We start from the raw sequence: 19,484 nt of genomic DNA on the forward strand, positions 1-19,484 counted from the left end.
GTGTTAGCAGCTAAAAAACTTAAATAATCTAACGTAAAGTGTGAATTTATATGAATTCCCATGTATTAATATTAAAATTGTGGCTTTAATGATTTAAATCTGTTGTATTTAATTGACGTATCAATAAATGGTTTAATTGAATTTATTGAAAGCAGTTTAGGCTACTCATATACTTAATAGGAATAACATTTCTGTGCATGCTGCAAACCATAGATACACAAAAGCACAGCATAAAATTACACGTTACGACATGGTTTACGGCACTGATATCGAAGTCTCATTGGTTCTCAAATAATTCATCACAGATTGCGACATGTCGTGTTTCAGTTGATAGACATTTGAAATCAGTACTGCGCCTGTGCGCCAGTGCGCCTTCACGGAGAGAAGACAGATTCATAATTTCACGGATTAATAAATTAAATTCTGCTCTGTACCCTATAAAAACTATTACCTCCAGACTGCGACTGGAACTCATTATCATTTGAACTACTTTTGGTACCACTTTTGATATTTTTTCGCAAAAAATAAATGATTAACGTTATGTTTGTTTGTCTGTTATTTGTTTATTTATAACAGTAACGTTATGTAGTTTTAAGAAATGGTTATGGGTAGGTTTAGGGGTCGTTGTAAGATTAACATTTGTGGCTCAAAAAAAAAAAACTTTTTTGATGTTATATTTTTACTAAAATTGTGTTTTATGTTTTATTCTTTTAACATTCTGTATAAAATGCGTTGTTTTAGGTTCGGGTGAGGTATAGGGAACTTACATTTATAAAAATAAAATCATAAAAAGGGAAAATATTCATAAATATTAAAAAATAATAATCAGATACGCATTGAAAAGCAGCTTCATGAGCAAATTTCACTGACTGTTCAGAGAACACGTTCTATCTGTACGTATTTGAGGTTGTTTTTACGTAAATTTCGATATGTATCGAACCTGTAATTACGTCCAGATAATACGTAAATTACACTGTAAATACATAAAGGCTCATACGTATTGTACAGTTTTAATTTACGTCTAAATATGTACATTATGACTGTGACACACACACACACACACACACACACAGTTTAAGAGAATTTGCTTGTTTTGAAGCAACTTGTGATTTAACAAATTTCTTGATTATCAGTAAAAACATAAATGGAGTTGCATGTTTCAATTAATGAATTATATCATTTGCAAATTTGAAAACAAAAAAAGTAATTTTTGATGGCAAAGCTGAATGACTCCATTCTTCAGGGTCACATGATCCTTCAGAAATCATTCTAATATGCAAAATTGGCGCTTAAAAACTCCTATTAGCAGTGTTAAACATATTCGTGCTGCTTAATATTTTTGTGTGATGCATTTTTTTTCAGGATTTTTGACAAAGTTCAAAAGAACAGAATTTATTTGAAAACTTATGACATTCTATGTCTTTATATTGCCACTTTTGATGAATGTAACATGTCCTTGCCAAATAAAATGTATTTATTTGTTATTTCAAAAAGAAGAAGAAGAAAAAAAGAAAGGAAACAAGAAATATCTTTGTCACCCTAAACTTTTAAATGGTAGTGTAGGTTAGAAGTTTGTCATGCTTTAGTCAAAAGGAATTCTGCTTTATACTAAAAAAATAAATAATTAAATCTACAGCAGAATGTCAAGGCTCATTCTGTGAACTGAAGCTCAACAGAAAGTAAGTCCTGCAACCCAATAAACACACAAGTCTAACACAGTGGTTAAAGCAGAAGAAATGTAATTTTGGAAAGGCCAAGTTATAGTCCTGATTTTTACCCAACAGATATGTCAAGGGACAACCTGAAAAGTTCACATCATCGAGTCGAAGCAGAATTTTGGACAAAATTTCTCCAAGTCATTGTGGAGTTCTACACTCACTAGAAATGTCTGGTTTGTATTACATCACCTGCTCAGTCATTCTCATTCTGACGGCACCCATTCACTGCAGAGGGTCCATTGGTGAACAAGTGATGTAATGCTAAATCTCTCCTAATATGTTCCAAATAAGGAACAACTCATCTCATCTTAAATGATCTTAGGGTGAGCACATTTTCAGTAAATTCTCATTCTTGGGTTAACTATTCCTTTAATATAAGCGCTTTATCAGAAATGGGATTAATATGTTGGCATTGTAACTTTCCAGATGCTTCACTGTAGCACCTTATTTAAATCTTGACTTCTTCCTTTAAAAACAAAACAAAAACAAAAACAAAAAATAACCTGAAGGATGAGTAGAAGTTATTTTCTGTTTAATGTAAAATGTGCAACAAATGTTGTCGAATGAGCTTAACTTGAAGCCTGAACATTTCTCACAATGCTGCTTGCCACAAACAACAGCAAACTCCATATACAGCAGAATCCATTTGACCTCCCTGATGGTGCATCGCTCTCAGGCAACAGTCTGATACTGTAGATCATGAATATTTACACCCTAAACTCTAAGCTCTAACCAACGTGTATGATAAATATGCTTCCCTGCGCAGCGGAGGCTGGTGAAAACACATTGCGGGTGGGTTTATCTGTGTACGCCTGCAGGGGCCGATCAGCAGGAATGCCTGATGGGAAAAGATTCTGCCCGGCACATCCAGGCGTTTCAGAGACGTGCTGAGCACAGAGCCTGTAAATTGTCAGCAACAACATAAAAAAAAATCCAAGCTCCAGTAACTCAACTGCACAGGCAGAGGCAATTTTGCAGTAAATTTACACAATTATCCTGCTTGAGTAATCAATGATTCTTGTAGCTGGCAGAAAAAAAAAAAGCGATGGCAACCAGATGTAAAGTCTATGTGTGTGTGTGTGTCTGTGTGAGAACAGGTGTGACTGTACCCCTCTGCGCTACAATGAAGCCTCATTTCCCATACCCTGCCAAGTTTGCAAATTGAAGTGTGCGGAGGCTCAGGTAATATTGCTGCAATTTGAGATTTACTAGCAGCCCTAAGAATCCAAAACAGTGTCATGTGTTCAGACAGCTGCACATGTGACCGTGTGCTACAGGAAAGTGACTTGTTGACACACATTCTATTAATTAATACAGAGGCAGTAATGCAAGTGACTAGTCCAACACAAAATTAGCGATAAATAAATAAAAATAATAAAATATGTAGAGAATGCAGATGAATCTGCCGACTCCACCAATTACTCTAGTTAAAAACACACAAGTATTTTCAAAGTTCCTGAGCTTCACAACCTCTGGATGGAACTCATACCAGCCACCCACAAGTCCTCTGGTCCAGCTGACTTTTTAAAAAAATGCTGCCAGTTCCAGAAAAATTAATTACAAGGTTTATGCCAGCTTTTCCCCATGAGATTACATAGCAGAGAACAGATGACACACTGGGTTAGAGTTCCCTCAGATCTCATGCCAGAGTACATGGCAGCCAAGGTTAATTGGCTTCTCTGGACTCCCCAGAGGCTGATCGACGGTATCAAAATTGTTTTGCTTTTGTTAAGTGCGGAGGGTGATGGGTTTAATCAAGGCCTTAAGTAAAAGAGATTTAGTCATCAGCAGTGATTTAGTCTCTGCTCCTGGCATTCGACTGTCCACTGTGCATCCAATTAAAATCAATGCAAACTATAATTGTATTTTATAGTAATTGGGTGGTTTAAACATATTCAATCAACAGACTGGGACTTACACTGCGCCGTCTAAAGCTTTCATCCACCTCACCTATAATGGCAAATATACTTTTGGCATAATGCATCTGTGAATGCATTAAAAATTAATATGACACACAATTGTAGGTATTCTTCCTATCTTTCAGCTTCTCTTCAAGCCAAATATCCATGCAGAGAAGAAAGAGCAATTTATTTCTTTTTATCACCCTTTCAGTATTCTTTTCTTCCTTCCTTCATGCTTTAAGGGTTGAGGTGTTGATTAAAAACGCATCTGGAAACCCACTTTCAGATTTTTCTACATGCTGCATTTTCAGGTTTGACTTTTCTTACGATATCCACTCATACTGGGGGAGAATTGAATTTGGGCCCATCGATAATTCAATCTACATATATATGTATATTTTTTCCTCCACATGCTCTGTTTTCCTTTTATCTCGCTCAGAGAAAAGAGCAGAACAAGTTAGTCATGTGAAACGTAGAGATGCTTCATCCACACATCCTTTGTGCATTTTTAGAAATTTTTTTACATACTTTTTTTTCACATCTTAATTTCAAAAAAGACATGGAATCATAAAAAGGTAAGTTATTTACTCATCATATGTTAAATAATCACACAGATTTTTAAATATTTTTGGACAAAGTCTTTTATGCTCTCCACGCATAGGCAGAGGGTGAACCAAATCAGCTTTAGCTGTGACTTATCTGAACGCCTCTGATTGGCCATGGCATTCCTAAGCTCAGCTGAATTGTGTGTGATTGGTTAAAATGCGCAACACTGTAAAAACACCTCAAATGGAATACGGTGCAACATGAGCAGATCTTAATTAATTTTCTTAGTGTGACTGCATCATATAATAATTATTAATAATATTAATAATGTTCATCGTCTGGCCGACTACGTCTTGTATTAATTTTTCTAAAAATCTTGTCATGCGCGCACAAACTGACAGTCACCACTTATAAGCTACTACTAAATATTGTAGAAACATAATTTTCTGTAAAGTTGCTTTGTAACGATTTGTATTGTAAAAAGCGCTATACAAATACACTTGAATTAAATTGAATTGAGTTAATTTAATGCCGACACTGTTTATTTATTTTCACTGTGTTAGCAACAGACTAAATAGATTTAAATTGTTTAAAGGGGCATTTTTGTCAAATTAGTGGCATTTCAGCTAAGCTTAGCCTTCCGCCTATGTAAGGCTGTATTTATTTGATGAAAAATACAGTAAAAAGATAATATTTGAATAATCGTTCTTATTATTATCAATGTTGAAAAGACGGCATTGCTCCGTGCATTTTTATTTTTATAGAAAATGCAACTGTTAGTGTAAATAGCCTTGAAGGCCTCAAAGGCCAAAAATGTATAGCAGCACATCGGTTTTCAATACTGATAATAATAAGAAATGTTTTCTTAAATCGTGTCATAACTAAAAGTGATGCCGCGACACGAGGTATCTTTTCCACGTTAATCAAAGTTTTTGTCCTAAAACAGACGCAACGGCTTCTGTAAGAAATGGCTTCTATTTCTGCGACGTGGCTGGAACAACAACATACAGAGCAAAGCATACAGCTACCAGCAAGTTCAAAAGTTTTTCAGATCACAAGGAATCCTGTCCACACTTTGATTGGTAGTCTAACTTCAGTCAAGTGTGTTCACATATTGTGAAGCTGCCTATAACAGAGGGCTTGTTTTGAAGGTGTGATGATTGTTTATGTCAGACAATCAGGTGCATCCTGCCTTGAGAGGTGTTGTTTGGCTTTGTCTACAGCCTACCTGTTACAGCAGATGGCCAAGAGAAGTTGTTTCATTACCACTGTATCCTAAGGGTTCACAATTGATTCGCTCTCTCCTTTTCCTTCTCCATCTTGGCTTATATTACTATCAGTTCATTTGACACACAGGAAATAGAAGGTCAAACAGACTGCACTGTAGAAGCGCAATGTGCTCTGTTGTATACTGCACATTTTGCCAGGTTGTGTTACATGGATATAAAAAATGCACAATAAACATACTATACACTGCAGAAATAATAAGAGTAGTACGGCAATCCACTAGGGCTCAAAAATAAGGATAGTCTGCTGGTCTGGGGCCATTATGAGACATTTTTGCAACAGTTGACAGAAGTATCTCGGATATATATTAAAAATGCAATATAAAATTCTCAATTTAACTGAATAAAAATTTGAATTTTATAATTGTATGGCCCTTATTAAGAAGCAGAAACAATCATTATGTTGAGCCTGAGTGTAGTATTCCATACATTGCCATACAAATGATCATTTCTGCATAAATATACCAAAACCATTGGTCATCTGCACTCATAAGCTCATAGAAAGCTCCATTTATTAAATATAATTATGAAATGTATGTACACCATTAATTTACAGTATTAATTAAAAAAAACAGCCATATAATTAATTCTCAATAGAAAGCAAGTGTTTTTTCCTTTTTTTTTTTGTCTGTGTGTGTGTGTATTGTTTTTTTTTTTTCTAGTCAGGAGATATAATGCACTTCAGTAGGGACGAGATTTCATTCACAGGGCATGCTGGGTACGCTCAGTGGTGAGACCAGCTCGATTACGGTGGGAAAGAGAATTAAACTGCCTGAATGTGCCCGGCCCATGGGTATTGGGATACACAAAAATGACTTGTATTCCATCCCTCAGCCGCCACTGATATATTCTTATAGTCCTTTGGTGGTTAATCCCAGCCTTTAGTGGCTCCTTGCACCAGTCAATAGTTTCAACATCAAATGCGTGGTTGTCGGATGCAGATGTCTTTAATCTTTAGTTGTTGTTTTTTTTTTGGGACATGTTGAGCATTGATCGATCCTTTAAAAACAACATCTGGGAAGGTCTGCCGCTCTGCCACATAACCGTTCTCTCAGAATCCTCCCCGCAGGGGTTTTAGTCCATTAGCTTAAGCCCACTGTATATGCAGGCTCTGAGACAGACAGGTTTGAGCAGGCACACTGAATAAAGACAATTCAGAGTAATGCTTCAGCCCTCCTGCTGTGCTGTTTGCTTGGAAAGTGTGTGTGCTGTGCATGTACAACCTATTATTATGCCCGTAAAATAACAATATACAGCTCTGCCATCATCCAGGAGGCCAGCGCACGCTTACTTTCACGTAAGCTTGACTCTCTTCGTAGAAAATAAGCAAACAAACAAAAATGTCTTGTGCCTGTTGGGTCATTGCTGGCCTCTGATTGGCTGCTCAGCTTGCAGTGTAGATAATACAGTGTGGTGAGTTTGTTAGCATGTACACTGGCAACAGGCTGTTCGATTAAAGCCAGGCACGAGATGGCGAGGTCAGATGTAGTATTCTTTGCTGTCATGGTTGGGTTTGTGCAGGTCCAGTGCAGCCCGGTACGGCGGATGCTCCATGCTGGGTCGGTGTATCTTTCCGGTGATTACGGGGGGTGCTGGAGTCCGTCGGTGACGATACAGGAAGCGGATAATGAAGGCCAACGCACAGAGGGTGATGAACACCACTGCAGCCACTACTCCTGTTCATTAGATAAACGAAGAGGTGGCATGGAAAAATTAAAACATGCTAAAGATTAATAAATTACATTGGTTCACTATTTTGAATGCAATGGTATGGCTTTGCAAATGTATATTGATCGCTTTACAATGCAGTGCTGCAGTGGAAAAAATGAGCACAGCATGAAATAAATCTGATATGCCATAACTAAAGATGTATGAGGCTGTTAATTTCTAAGGATGGTTTATTACTTGTCAGATCCGAATATTATTTTGAAAAGTTTTTTCCTAGAGCACAATATCATGGGGATCTATACCTCCTATTACTGCCAAGTCATTTTGATCAGCCTTTTTCAGTGGATCTTTGCCTCGATCTGTTTTTGCTGAGTCATCTGCAAACGGAGATTGAGAGTGAGAGGAAGACAATGAACTGGCTTTTGTGATTCTTTTCTGCAGGCTGAAGAACATTTGCTTTTGAGTCTCATGCAGTGTGGAAACTATATAAAAGGAACATTTACCTGACCGTGTGTGTGTGTCGCTCAAAGTGTTTGAGCTGGATACCGTCCCACAACTTGATGCTTCCAGACGGCCGATAACAGTAACTAATGGGCTTTGGCTGTTTTGCAGGGCTGCCTTCAGAGGGGTAGCCAGATTGAACTGCAGGGAGGACAAGCAGCCAATAAACCCTCTCAATCCAGCCTGAACCAGTTCCTTATCAGTAATGTCAATACCTGAAACAAGAAAAATAATTGAGCAACTGAACTTAAATGTGATGTGTGTAATATTTACATGTAAAAATACATTATCCCATGCCAGTTTAATATGCAGAGACAACGACACTGCTATTCAAAAGTTTGGAGACAGAATGTTTTTCAGTAAGATGTTTTTCAAAGAAGTCTCTTTTGCTCACCAAACCTTAATCAATAATAGAGTAAAAATGTTACTACAATTTAAATTAACTATTAATGTCATATAAAAAGTAATTTATTTCTATGAAAGCAAAGCTGAATTAGAAGCATCCGTTACTCAAGTCTTCAGAAATTGATATAATTTTTTTTTATATATATTTGATGATTTAGAAAAGTCTTTACATTCACTTTTGACCAATTTAGTGCAATCTTGCTGTTTTTTTTTTAAATAAAATTATTATTATTATTTTTTTAAATGCTAATCTACTCTATAAATAAACCATTTCTATGTTTACTCTTCTGATTAAGAGTAACCAAAACAAGGCACTGTTAGTGACTTTGGCTCAACAAATGGCATGGTTTTGAAGTGAAATTTTGTTTGTCTGACTAATGGGAGACAAGGAGAGTAAATATGCATTTCGCTTTAAATAAATTCAAAGTCAACTGTTAAACTGTTTATGTAACCACTCCACAGCTTTCATTTTAAAAGGAGCCGACTGCAAAATCACACAAGTAACCTCTAATCTGCTTAATAACCTTCATTATTATATTACTCAAGTCCCTTTTTTAGTGTCTACAAAGCCTTTCTAAAACAGATTAAATCAGCACATTCAATGCAGGTTCCTTTTGCATCTGTAATGACTAATGAGATTAAAAGGGGCTTGTTTTAGTTCTTTGTGTGCTTTATTGCTAATTTGTATTACATGTTCACTTGCCTCTATCAAAGCACTGGGGTTCGTGCTACTTTCAGACCCTCCTTATTGGCTACCAGGTAAAAAGAAATGGTCTCCTAGGCAACACTGAGGCATTCCATTTGGCTTTGACTTGGCAACTCACCTGTGACGGCGCTGTCAAAAGTGTGCCTCCCTACCCAGACAACCACCCTCCCTGTCCTAACCTGCCTGGATTCATACGCCTGATGCCACATCAGTGAAATAGAAATGTGTGAAACATGAAGAAATGGAGTCCTCTTCAAAGGCCTGTCAGAAGCTCACCTTGGATTCTCCCCAGAATCACTGACCTCGCCGGGCCGAGACCAGAGCCAGGAGACAGGCTGTACTGCTGGGTTATTGTGTTGTCAATCTGGAAGGGGACAGATAATGGCGGATAACTTGGGAAAGATTGATACCAGTAATAGATTTGAATCAGTCACAGAAAAAAGAAGAAGAAAAAAATCGCTATGACATGCTTTTAGAAATATCATTTATATGTTTCAAGACCTTTAAAATTTCAGATAAGTTATCAGACAAGCAGAAAAGTCATCCAATCTAATTCCTGTAGTTGAGTATAGGAGGTTAAGTAACACTTCTTTAAAAATCAGATACTGACCACTGTGTTAAAACTCACCTGGACAAGGAGCTCTCGCCCCTTTCGATTGATTTTGACCCAGTGGAACCGTCCGTCTGCTAGACTCGATGACACTGGGCTGAACGTTTCTGTTTGTTTTTCTTTGTTCAAAAAGTATTGTATTTGCAGGCTGCCTGGGAAATCAAAGTAAAAGCTATTGACTTAAAGTCATAAGGTATTTGTTCGGTACAATAAATGCAGAGTTGTAACATGACAAGGAGAATAAATGTTTTAAATTTACAGAGTAATGGGTTGCTATACAAATTCCAACAGGGTGTTCAAGACTCAAGTGTTTTTGTATCACCGTGATCTTTTTCATGGCTAATAATCGAAGAAAGAAATGAATGGACAAGAAATATTGAGTTGAAATCATTCAGTTAAGTAAGAATAAATGATGGTATGTTGATACAAGAAATATTACACTAGAATAAATATGTAGGAAATTGTCTGCATAGGACAACGATTGATCATGTTTAGTGATCATAATAAAATATTGATGAATATAAAAAGACTAACACTAATGTTTCCTATTCCTATTCCTTTTTTATTCTATCTACTTGATTTCTTTTTTATTTATTATAAAAATAACCCTCTAACACTAGCATTTTCTATTCTTTCAATTTGTTTTATTTTTATTTATTATAAAAATAACCCTCTAACATAAGCATTTTCAATTCTTTTGCCTTTTTTCTTTTTATTTATTAAAAAAGACCCTCTAACACCAGCGTTCTGAATTTTTATTTCTGTTATTTTGACTTGTTTTCTTTGTATTTATTAAAAAAGAACCTCTAACGCTAATGTTCTGTTCTTTTTTTTAAATATATCTACTTGTTTTTTCTTGATAAAAAAATGACCCTCTAACACTAGCATTCTGTATTTATTTCTGTCCTGTCTACTTATTTTCTTTGAACTGAATTCAGCGGGATAATGACATTACTGTCTTCTCTGTAGCTGCTTTATAGCTAAACAGAATAGATTTCATAATTGAACGTCTTCACTGAATTAAATTGAATCAACGTTGACATGTCTTGAGCTGAATATTGACACTGCTGTGTTCTGTAGAGCTGCTTAAAGCTGAAATGAACTTATTTCATTAATTAATTCCGCAACATCAACACTTGTGCTTTGAAACAATCTGTATACAGCACTGCGACTTGACATTCAATGTTTTATGTATATTTATTTACTGTATTTCAATCAAATAAATGTAGAAATCCTGTATCAGTTTCACACACACACACACACACACACACAAAAGCTGTACAATTATATTAAACATTAATAATGATAAGAACTGGAATTAGAAATCATTAGAATGATTTCTGAAGGATCATGTAACTAAAGACTGGAGTAATGATGTTGAAAATTCACAAGAATGCATAACAGTAAATAAATTACATTTTAAAGTATATGAAAATAATATAAAACCATTAAATGTTGATAATATTTGTCAAATAAATGCCATATAAAGTCTTGATGAACATAAGAGACTAAATTCACTTCTTCTAAAAACATAAACAAATCTTACAGACTCTAAGCTTTTGAATGGAAGCTAAATAAATAAAAATAAAATAGGCGTTTTTTTATGTGCAACTGCAAACCAATATTTCCCAAAATAGACAATAACACTCTAGAAAATAAGACTGTACATTAATTGTATGTTCTGTCATATCACTGCTATTAACAATTTGTGATTTATGAATGCTTGAACATGTTTAACAGTCATTTGGGATAACAGGAACAAACAAGTCTTTGCAATCACCTCTGCACTTGAAAAGTTCTCATGTGAATTATTACTTTTCTTGTAGGTGTAACATGACTAACTCCATCTACAAGCCTTCCCTTTTCTCAGTTGTGGTTTAAAAGATAATTAACATTCAGTGATAATATTGATTTGACTGCACTGACTATCAGATGAGAATGAAACTTGAACCAAGTTGAGCTGATTAATGATATCATATTGTCTTCTGTTATTGAGCTGTATTGAATCAACATTGGACTGACTTGAGCTGAAAAATTATACTATTCTACTATTCTGACAATAATTTCTGTAATTAATTATTTTTTATGTTCTGCATTTCCCGCTCCTCTCCTCAGTACGTCTTTCTTTTTATTACCTTTCTCTCTTTTTTATCCATCCATGTTAAAAAAAAAATTGATATGTATTGCTATCTGCTGTGCAAGACATGCTAACCAGCCATGTGTTTTCTTGATGAGATGGTGACAAATTATTTTTCACTAATTGGAAAAAATAGAGGTGTGAAAGAGTGCTGTAAATGGTGATGAGTCATTGGTTGCAAGCAGGGGTGTTGCTAGTCGGGGGAAAAGGGTGACAGAGTGCATATTGGGCCCAGAGGTCTGGGGGGTCCACGATTGCCTACTGGCCATCAGGTGCACTGGGACATTCCATTCTCCAAAGTGAAGGAGACCTCCCCGAATATAAGGTGCCGTTCTTAAATTACGGATGCATCCGCTAGCCGCGTATTAAAGCAGAGCATCACCCGCACAGCACTGAAGAACCTGCGTCGCACTTCTGCCACTATTTACAAGTGATAAACAGCGCAAGCAGCTTGATCCATTCAGATGTGTCACAGAATTGTTATAAAGTCATGTGATATGAGAGCATTATAGGCTCTGTAGTGATGCTGGCTGAAAACAGCCACGACAATGAAGTATATTGGACACATTTTTATAGTTTATTATAAAAAATTATTATTTGATCTAATTGTCAGTGTTGTGGACTTGAGCTTCCTTGTTTTACCCCAGTCTTAGTTTCTGTTTTCCTTATTTGGTCATGTTTCAGGTGTTCCCTGTTTTGTTATTTGGTTCCAGCCGTGTCCCATCAGTGTCTGTCTTTAGTGTTCTCAATTCTGTCCGCTGTTGTCTTGGCTCCTGTGTGTTCCTGTTAAATGTAATTTTATAAGTTACTTTTCTTTTTATCTCAATGAGGACCATGGTTTTACTTGTGACCACCATCCTTCTAATACTAGTCAGCTCAACTCTGGATACTACTTTATAAATGTTTGAATGAATTTTAATTGAAGTAAAATGTTTGTTTAACAAGAGCCTGATTAAAGGTAAATGGCAGCGTCTTATATAAATTAGGTACTTATTTACAAAAAATAAAGTTCTGAATTAAGGGAGATTCACTCTGTCTTTTACTCAACATGATGTCATATAATGTTATGAAAGAGGCTCTGGACTATGAGCATAACTTGTTTTTATATAACAAACTATAAAATATTTTCTATAACGAACTATAAAATATTTTCAATAAAAATGTTAATGTCCTGACAGTGACAAATGGCTTCTTTTATATTTAATTTAATAACATTAATGTTATAAGTTGAGATTTAGACTGCAATAAATATTTTAACTGCTACTACAAAGCACCTTATCTATTTAAAGTGTTTGCAAACCAAATGTTATTACACTTTTCATATAGCAGGAGGCCTACTTTTAAATGAGAAAAAGTGCACAATACACTACTTTTAAATGCATTATTAGTTTAATGGAAAATAATGCCATCAATTGCAGACAATATTATGATTAATCGTGATTAAAATGTTAAGGAATGAGGGATAGTCACATGAGAGAAGGCAATGCCTCATCACTGTATCATTGGATTTGACTGGTTATGTTCGGCTGTGATTGGTTCATGCTATAAATCCTACCTCTTGTGTTCATGTGCATTTGCGAATTAGTGTGAATGATATAATGGCGTTAAGGGGAAGACTGATTTAAAAAAGCAAATAAGCAACTTGCACATTTAGATATAACCATGTTGTAATGGCAAAATAAGACTTAAAATAACCAGAAAACATGATTGTGCAAGTTTTTAGTGAGTAATTAGCTTGGCAAAATTTTAAGTAAATCTCTGGATCTGTGACCAATATTTACTGAGCTCTGATTAATGATGACCCCAAAAATTTACATAAATTAACAAATGAAATATATTGTTTAAACTGATACTGCCTTCAGTTTGTATTTTGGAATAAATGTAGCATGCATACAAACACCAACTTGATAAAATTCATACTTAGCTTTAGAAAAATAGAATATTGATAGATTTTTTTTTTCTGATAGTGAACAACGTGTTTATTAGATCCTGTAACCGACTAAATTACTGAAAGAGTTGTTACCTGTAGCCGAAGAACCCCTTCTCAATATTATTAACTCAGCATTATCTTTAGGTCACGTCCCAAAACCATTCAAGCTGGCGGTTATTAAGCCTCTTTTTAAGAAGCCACAACTAGATCCTAGTGAACTGGCAAATTATAGGCCCACTTCAAATCTTCCATTTATGTATAAATTTTAGAAAAAGTTGTGTCTGCTCAATTGTGCTCCTTCCTGAAAAAAAAATATCTGTATGAAGAATTTCAGGTCCCACCATAGCACAGAAACTGCACTTGTTAAAATTACAAATTACTTACTTCTTGCGTCAGATCAAGGCTGCATCTCATTGCTAGTTTTACTTGATCTAAGTGCTGCGTTTGACACCATAGATCATGACATACTCATAGATTGATTAAAAAACTATACAGGTATTCAAGGGCAGGCTATAAGATGGTTTAGATCCTACCTGTCCGATCGCTACCATTTTGTTTATTTAAATGGGGAGTCATCTCATTTATCACCAGTAAAATATGAAGTGCCACAGGGATCTGTCCTAGGTCCTCTGCTATTTTCAGTATACATGTTGCCCCTTGGTAATATTATTAGAAAATATGGGATTAGTTTCCACTGTTATGCTGATGATTCTCAACTATATATTTGCCAAGCTACATTTTACCTGTTTCTGATGCAGGAAAGCTAGTTCATGCATTCATGACCTCTAGACTGGACTACAGGTAGTCCAAAATGCAGCGGCTAGAGTCCTTACCAGGTCAAGAAAATATGATCATATTACCCCAATTTTACAGTTTCTGCACTGGCTATCTATTAAGTTCCATATCAGTTACAAATTATTATTACTTGCCTATAAGGCCCTAAATGGTTTAGCTCGTGCGTACCTAACTAGCCTTATACCACGCTACAACCCATCATGCTCCAGGATTAACTAGGTAACTAGGATTTACACAGGCTCCAGTCTGGATCCAGAACATATGAGAAGAGATGATGCAAACCCCTCAGAGGACCTCAAATGATGGTAACCCTGAAACAACATACAGAACTACCAAATATTGCTACAAGAGTGATTGCATCATATAATAATTGCTGTTAATAGTGTTCATCGTCTGGTTGACTATACATCTTGTACTATTTTTTATTGTATAAATTCCTGTCATATGCACATAAACTGACAGTCACCACAGATAAGCTACAACTAAATATTGTAGAATATAAATTTTCTATAAAGTTGCTTTGCAATGATTAGTATCGTAAAAAGCGCTATACAAATAAACTTAAATTGAATTAAAATAAAATTAAAAGTAATGTTTATTTAAACAAGAGAATGTGACTGGGACATAAATTAACATATAATAATAATAATAATAACAATAATAAATAAAAAAACTTTTTCAGAACACAGCGTGAGTTGTGGGGACTTTCCATAGACTTCTTTTACTTTAATACTGACCAAACAGTATCTTATATCTTCTAATCCATCCCTAACCCTGAACCTATCGCTTGCAGAAAACCTATTCGCATTGTTACTTCTTTCAGATCATTTACTATTTTTAATATTTTTTTCCCCTTGTGGGGATTGTATTTCTCCTCAATGAAATAAGATATTGACTAAACTAAACAAAGGAAAAAAAAAAAAAAAAAAAAAAATTAAGCTTTTTGATGGTTTAGAATATGACTTAGTACCGTTTGTTGTTAGCATAACAGCCATATAGTCCTGGTCCACAGTGTGTGCTGTCAGGATCAAGGCTGGGACATGAAGTGTCAAGAACCCAAACGACACTTTCTCTTGAGATGTGGTTACTTCAACATCATGGAAACCGGCTGGTGATTTTCTGGCTTCCTCATTCATTATTCCGGAAAATGGCTCCTGGAGAGTGTACAGGACTGAAGATCCACTATCGAAGGAAGCTGCTAGAGCTGTGATGGACACAAAGAGAGAAAGCAGTTCCTGGTTAACTTTACTAATAATATCATCATCATCATCATCATCATCATCATCATCTCTATGCAAATTCAGATTGCTTGCAAACTTTGTGTCTCATCTGTCACTACTTGAGTGATAACAAACCACAACATTAGTATTGTTTCCTCCCCAACCACAGCTGAGACCGTGGCGGAGACGTGTCCTACTGATTCTGTCTGTCTCTTCTCATTTTCAGTTCATCTATTCTAGTTAGCAGTAAACAGCCGTGGCTTGAGCGGACCTGTCGCGACATCACATTGTAGAGAAACAAAGCTATTACATCACTAATCTGACTGACAGGGTGCTGGATGGGTATGAGGCAGACGAATGACCGCTGTAATTAAATTCCATTTGTCAGTTAAAGCTTTTCTGCCAAGGCCGTCAGCCCAGCCTCAAGGAATTCAAGGTGAATATGCCATCAAGGGCATGTTGTCATCCACCGGCGGCCGAACCTCCTGATATAATAGAAAACTAAAAGTTGTCTAAAACAGATTAAATTGAGAAATTTCTATAGAGTATATTATAGAGTATATAGTGGGTTGACTTTCATTTTATACACATTTTTGGCACAAACGTCTCCTATTGTGAGACTCATGCCACATCCAACAGCTCACGGCAAGCCTTGGATTAAACCAATATTAAATCAACTCCTATAAAGTCTTGATTTAATTTCTCTCTGTAAGCTTTGATCTAATTGTGTGATTTCAAAGTGTAAATCCAATAAAAACTCTTCCGCCTTTCCGGAATGCCAACATTATGGTGTTTGAGAGCTACAGGCATCTGAGGCGTGCTTAAATCCAGAGTGCCTGTTTCATTTAGCTCTTTCTGATTAATGCAACAAGACCAATGAAAGCGTGCTGGCCCGGAGGCGATCGTAACCTCACCTGTTCTGCAATGTGGCCCGTCAAAGGCTGTCTGCGTGCAGTCGCAGGTGTAACTGCTTCTCTCTTCCACACATCTCCCTCCATTATGGCAGACGCTGTCGCTGGTGCAGTGACCCAGGCAACCAGAATTCACCCCCGGGGTGGTCTTTGCACGTTCATACAGGTCAAGGGTAACCCCATTAATGGTGAGAGAACGTAAGCAGCCCAGAAATCCCCTCTGCCTAGAAGCTGTTCCTCCTAATGGGAAGAGTACAATGATTAATTGTCATAGGTAAATTAGAAAGCCAAGGCTTTTGAAGTCCATAATAGTGTCATTCTCAGAAAAAACGGTTCCATTTATCTGGCATATGTGTCCGAGCTACTGACTTAATTACCTGAATTTAATATTATTATTTGATAGTTTTACTCTGTTTAGTGTGTAAACAAAAATGTAAATATTTGATTAATATATAATCATACCTTAACATCAATTTACAATTCATCACCGCTATACATTAATAGGTTTTATAGGTTACAATTTTACCTGCTTTTATGGCATTACATTATCGTTATATTCTAAAGTTTATGTAAATGCGCTATTTGTCTATTTCTCTACGTGCTCTTATGAACTCTCAAAATAATGATCTCTGTTTTGTGACACTGTATTTAAGTTATGCTGTCAATGACAGCATAACATTTCCTGATCATGTTTTTTAACAGAGATAAGTTTACTAAAAAGCATTGTTCTTGTCATAAAACAAACTGAGATTTTTCCTTAAGAGATATAAGGAGACACTTACAAGCTAAATTAATTACTTGAATACAAAATATACTATAAGATTTTAAATATGTTGACTTCAAATTGTATTTATTTAATAATTATGTATTTATTTATTTATTTTAAATGTTGAACTAAATGTCAGATGCTGTTTATTGTGCAACACAGGACTTTTGATTATGAAAATACATCAAGACTTATTTTAAAAGGTCTTTACTACTTCCAGCTGCTCACTCAAACAAATGAGGGACATCAAATATGCTTCTAGAACATGTTCCATGAAGAAAACCAAAGTTAAAACTTTGTCATACTTCATGAACAGATGATCAAAAGCAATAGCTGGATATAAATGTGCGGAATTCACTTACTGCAACTGCTTTGAAACTGCACGCCCACAGAACGGCCACAAGAACATGTCACATTTTTACTTTGAATCATGCAGTGCTTGAATTCATTCAATTTATTCAGAAATGAATGAAGTTAAATAATCACTTTAGGCCCTAATGCGATTCCTGTTTTTCCATCCCCTAATTTAAGACCTCAATAATAAATTTTTACACCGTTTAAGAAATTTATGATTTTACTTAAATTTGAGAAAAATGAATTTAATACTTTTAAGAACCTGAAAGGACAATCCAAAGTCTATGCACAAATATATTTGTAGTTGCAAAATTGAGCGTGAAATGCTTGGACTATAACAACGTTTTTGCACTGATCTTCAACCCTGTAACATTTATCAACACCATGGTTTCTGACTTATGAATGTGATCACAGGTTCCTTCTATTTAAATTATCCAAATGTTCTCTGTTCCCAGAAGTATTCTTAGCTCAAGGTAGTGTTATTCCTGCAGTGTTCTTTTTTTTCATTATTAGTGACATTTGCTCGATTACATGTCTGCGCACCCACAAAGAGTTGACTGCTGAGCTGAAGACGGTAGGGTCTCTCAAGTGGTGCTTCATTTAGCTTCGGCGGCAGGGAGTCAACCTGTAGAGAAGCTTCTTTCACATTTCGTTCAGCACGAATATAATGCCACTGACGATCATTCAAAGATACAGGTGAATGAACGTTAAGGGTTACTGGTCCGTTCCCTAGGTCGAAAGTGAAGTTCACTGTATATGGAGCTGAGAAAGAAAGTAAAAAATAAAATAAAATAAATCACACTGTGTGGTTTAAACAAAAGTATTACAATGAAGTTCATTGAAAGTTCACTGAATGTACAGTACTTCCAGAAAAGGCCTCTGAGCACTTCTTCACAACAAACATGCTTAAACCCTTATTTTCAGGACAGACAAAACCAACATATCACCCATTCTCTCTTGCATTACAATTTACATAACAAAATATATTTTTTCTATATAAAATTGTTATTTTTCATATGCAATTTTGCTAGAGTTACAATTATACTTAGAATTTAGATATTTAAAAATAAAAAATTAAAGGACATTTTTTTTTCTTTTGCAAGTAATGTTTAAACAAGAACTCACAACTCAGTTCCAGCCTTATGAAGTCTCTGACGCCCAGATTCTCCAAGAAGACTCCTGAGAGAGCACTTGTTTTGAAAAAGAGTGAAATATCGACACTCAGTTCAGCTTGGAGCGTGGGGAAATGCAGATAGGAGGACTCCTGGTAAAAAGATGCAGAGTTCCAGAAAAATCCTGCAGCAGAGGGACGGGCAAGAAAGCACATAGCGTGTAGAAAAACAAATTTTGCACTGAATTCGATAAAAAAGGTCAATCTCTTCCACATTTTGAAATATGAAAATGTATTCTGTAGAGAGCCATATTACCCCCCATTCCCCTTTTAAATTTGGTAAACAAAACACCCACGGTCGCCATAGCAACGCAGCGGTCCAATTTGGAGCTCGGCCTGTGAGTTTGTCCGGTTTGTGTCTCCAATGGCGATCTCACTAAGGGGTAAATGGTCTTTGTAAGACAGCACACCAGTATCATTTGCCCTGCAGGAGGAGAAAGAGAATGAGAGAATCACAATATGCAAGAAATGAGGTAATGAGCGAAAGGCTAGGAGAAGGTCTTTTTAATCGCTTTCTGAGGTAGAAAATTGCCCTCAGAGGAGCGAGTGTGCCTCACTTGTTGCTTAAAAAAAAATTAATTCTTGCCCTATGGCGAGTATTAAGCTTTTTCTGCAGCATCTCGGACACTTTAACAGAAAAACTAATGAAGGGTTTTAAAGTGCACTTCCTATACAGCAATTTAATCGACTAATTCTCTGCAATCTGCCTCAAATGTCTTTCGTTTCTGATGAAAGATAACAATCCTGTTACCTTACAAAGTAGGGAAAATTGCTCATACAGTACCATGTGTGTGGGAAATTGGGCTACTTTTAAAAGGATATTTTCACCATGGGTTGTTTGACATATTAAATAAGTAAT

The 19,484-nt window shown here is 35.8% G+C and overlaps 1 protein-coding gene across 1 annotated transcript in view; it reads right to left on the reverse strand.

Annotated features, from left to right (window-relative positions):
• Positions 1-5,919: 5,919 nt before the first annotated feature.
• LOC127967720 (contactin-associated protein-like 5) overlaps positions 5,920-19,484 on the reverse strand; it is a 76,863-nt gene continuing 63,298 nt past the window's right edge. Inside the window, exons 15-24 of the mRNA XM_052568359.1 lie at positions 18,922-19,049; positions 18,580-18,750; positions 17,998-18,216; positions 16,338-16,574; positions 15,174-15,407; positions 9,360-9,493; positions 9,008-9,095; positions 7,623-7,835; positions 7,422-7,496; positions 5,920-7,127 (exon numbers count right to left, since the gene is read on the reverse strand). Coding sequence (XP_052424319.1) covers positions 6,931-7,127; positions 7,422-7,496; positions 7,623-7,835; positions 9,008-9,095; positions 9,360-9,493; positions 15,174-15,407; positions 16,338-16,574; positions 17,998-18,216; positions 18,580-18,750; positions 18,922-19,049 — 1,696 coding nt within the window. The 3' untranslated portion in view covers positions 5,920-6,930. The remainder of the gene's footprint in view (positions 7,128-7,421; positions 7,497-7,622; positions 7,836-9,007; positions 9,096-9,359; positions 9,494-15,173; positions 15,408-16,337; positions 16,575-17,997; positions 18,217-18,579; positions 18,751-18,921; positions 19,050-19,484) is intronic.

The sequence above is a fragment of the Carassius gibelio genome, chromosome B11 (assembly GCF_023724105.1).
Source record: "Carassius gibelio isolate Cgi1373 ecotype wild population from Czech Republic chromosome B11, carGib1.2-hapl.c, whole genome shotgun sequence".
In the NCBI taxonomy this organism is placed as follows: domain Eukaryota; kingdom Metazoa; phylum Chordata; class Actinopteri; order Cypriniformes; family Cyprinidae; genus Carassius; species Carassius gibelio.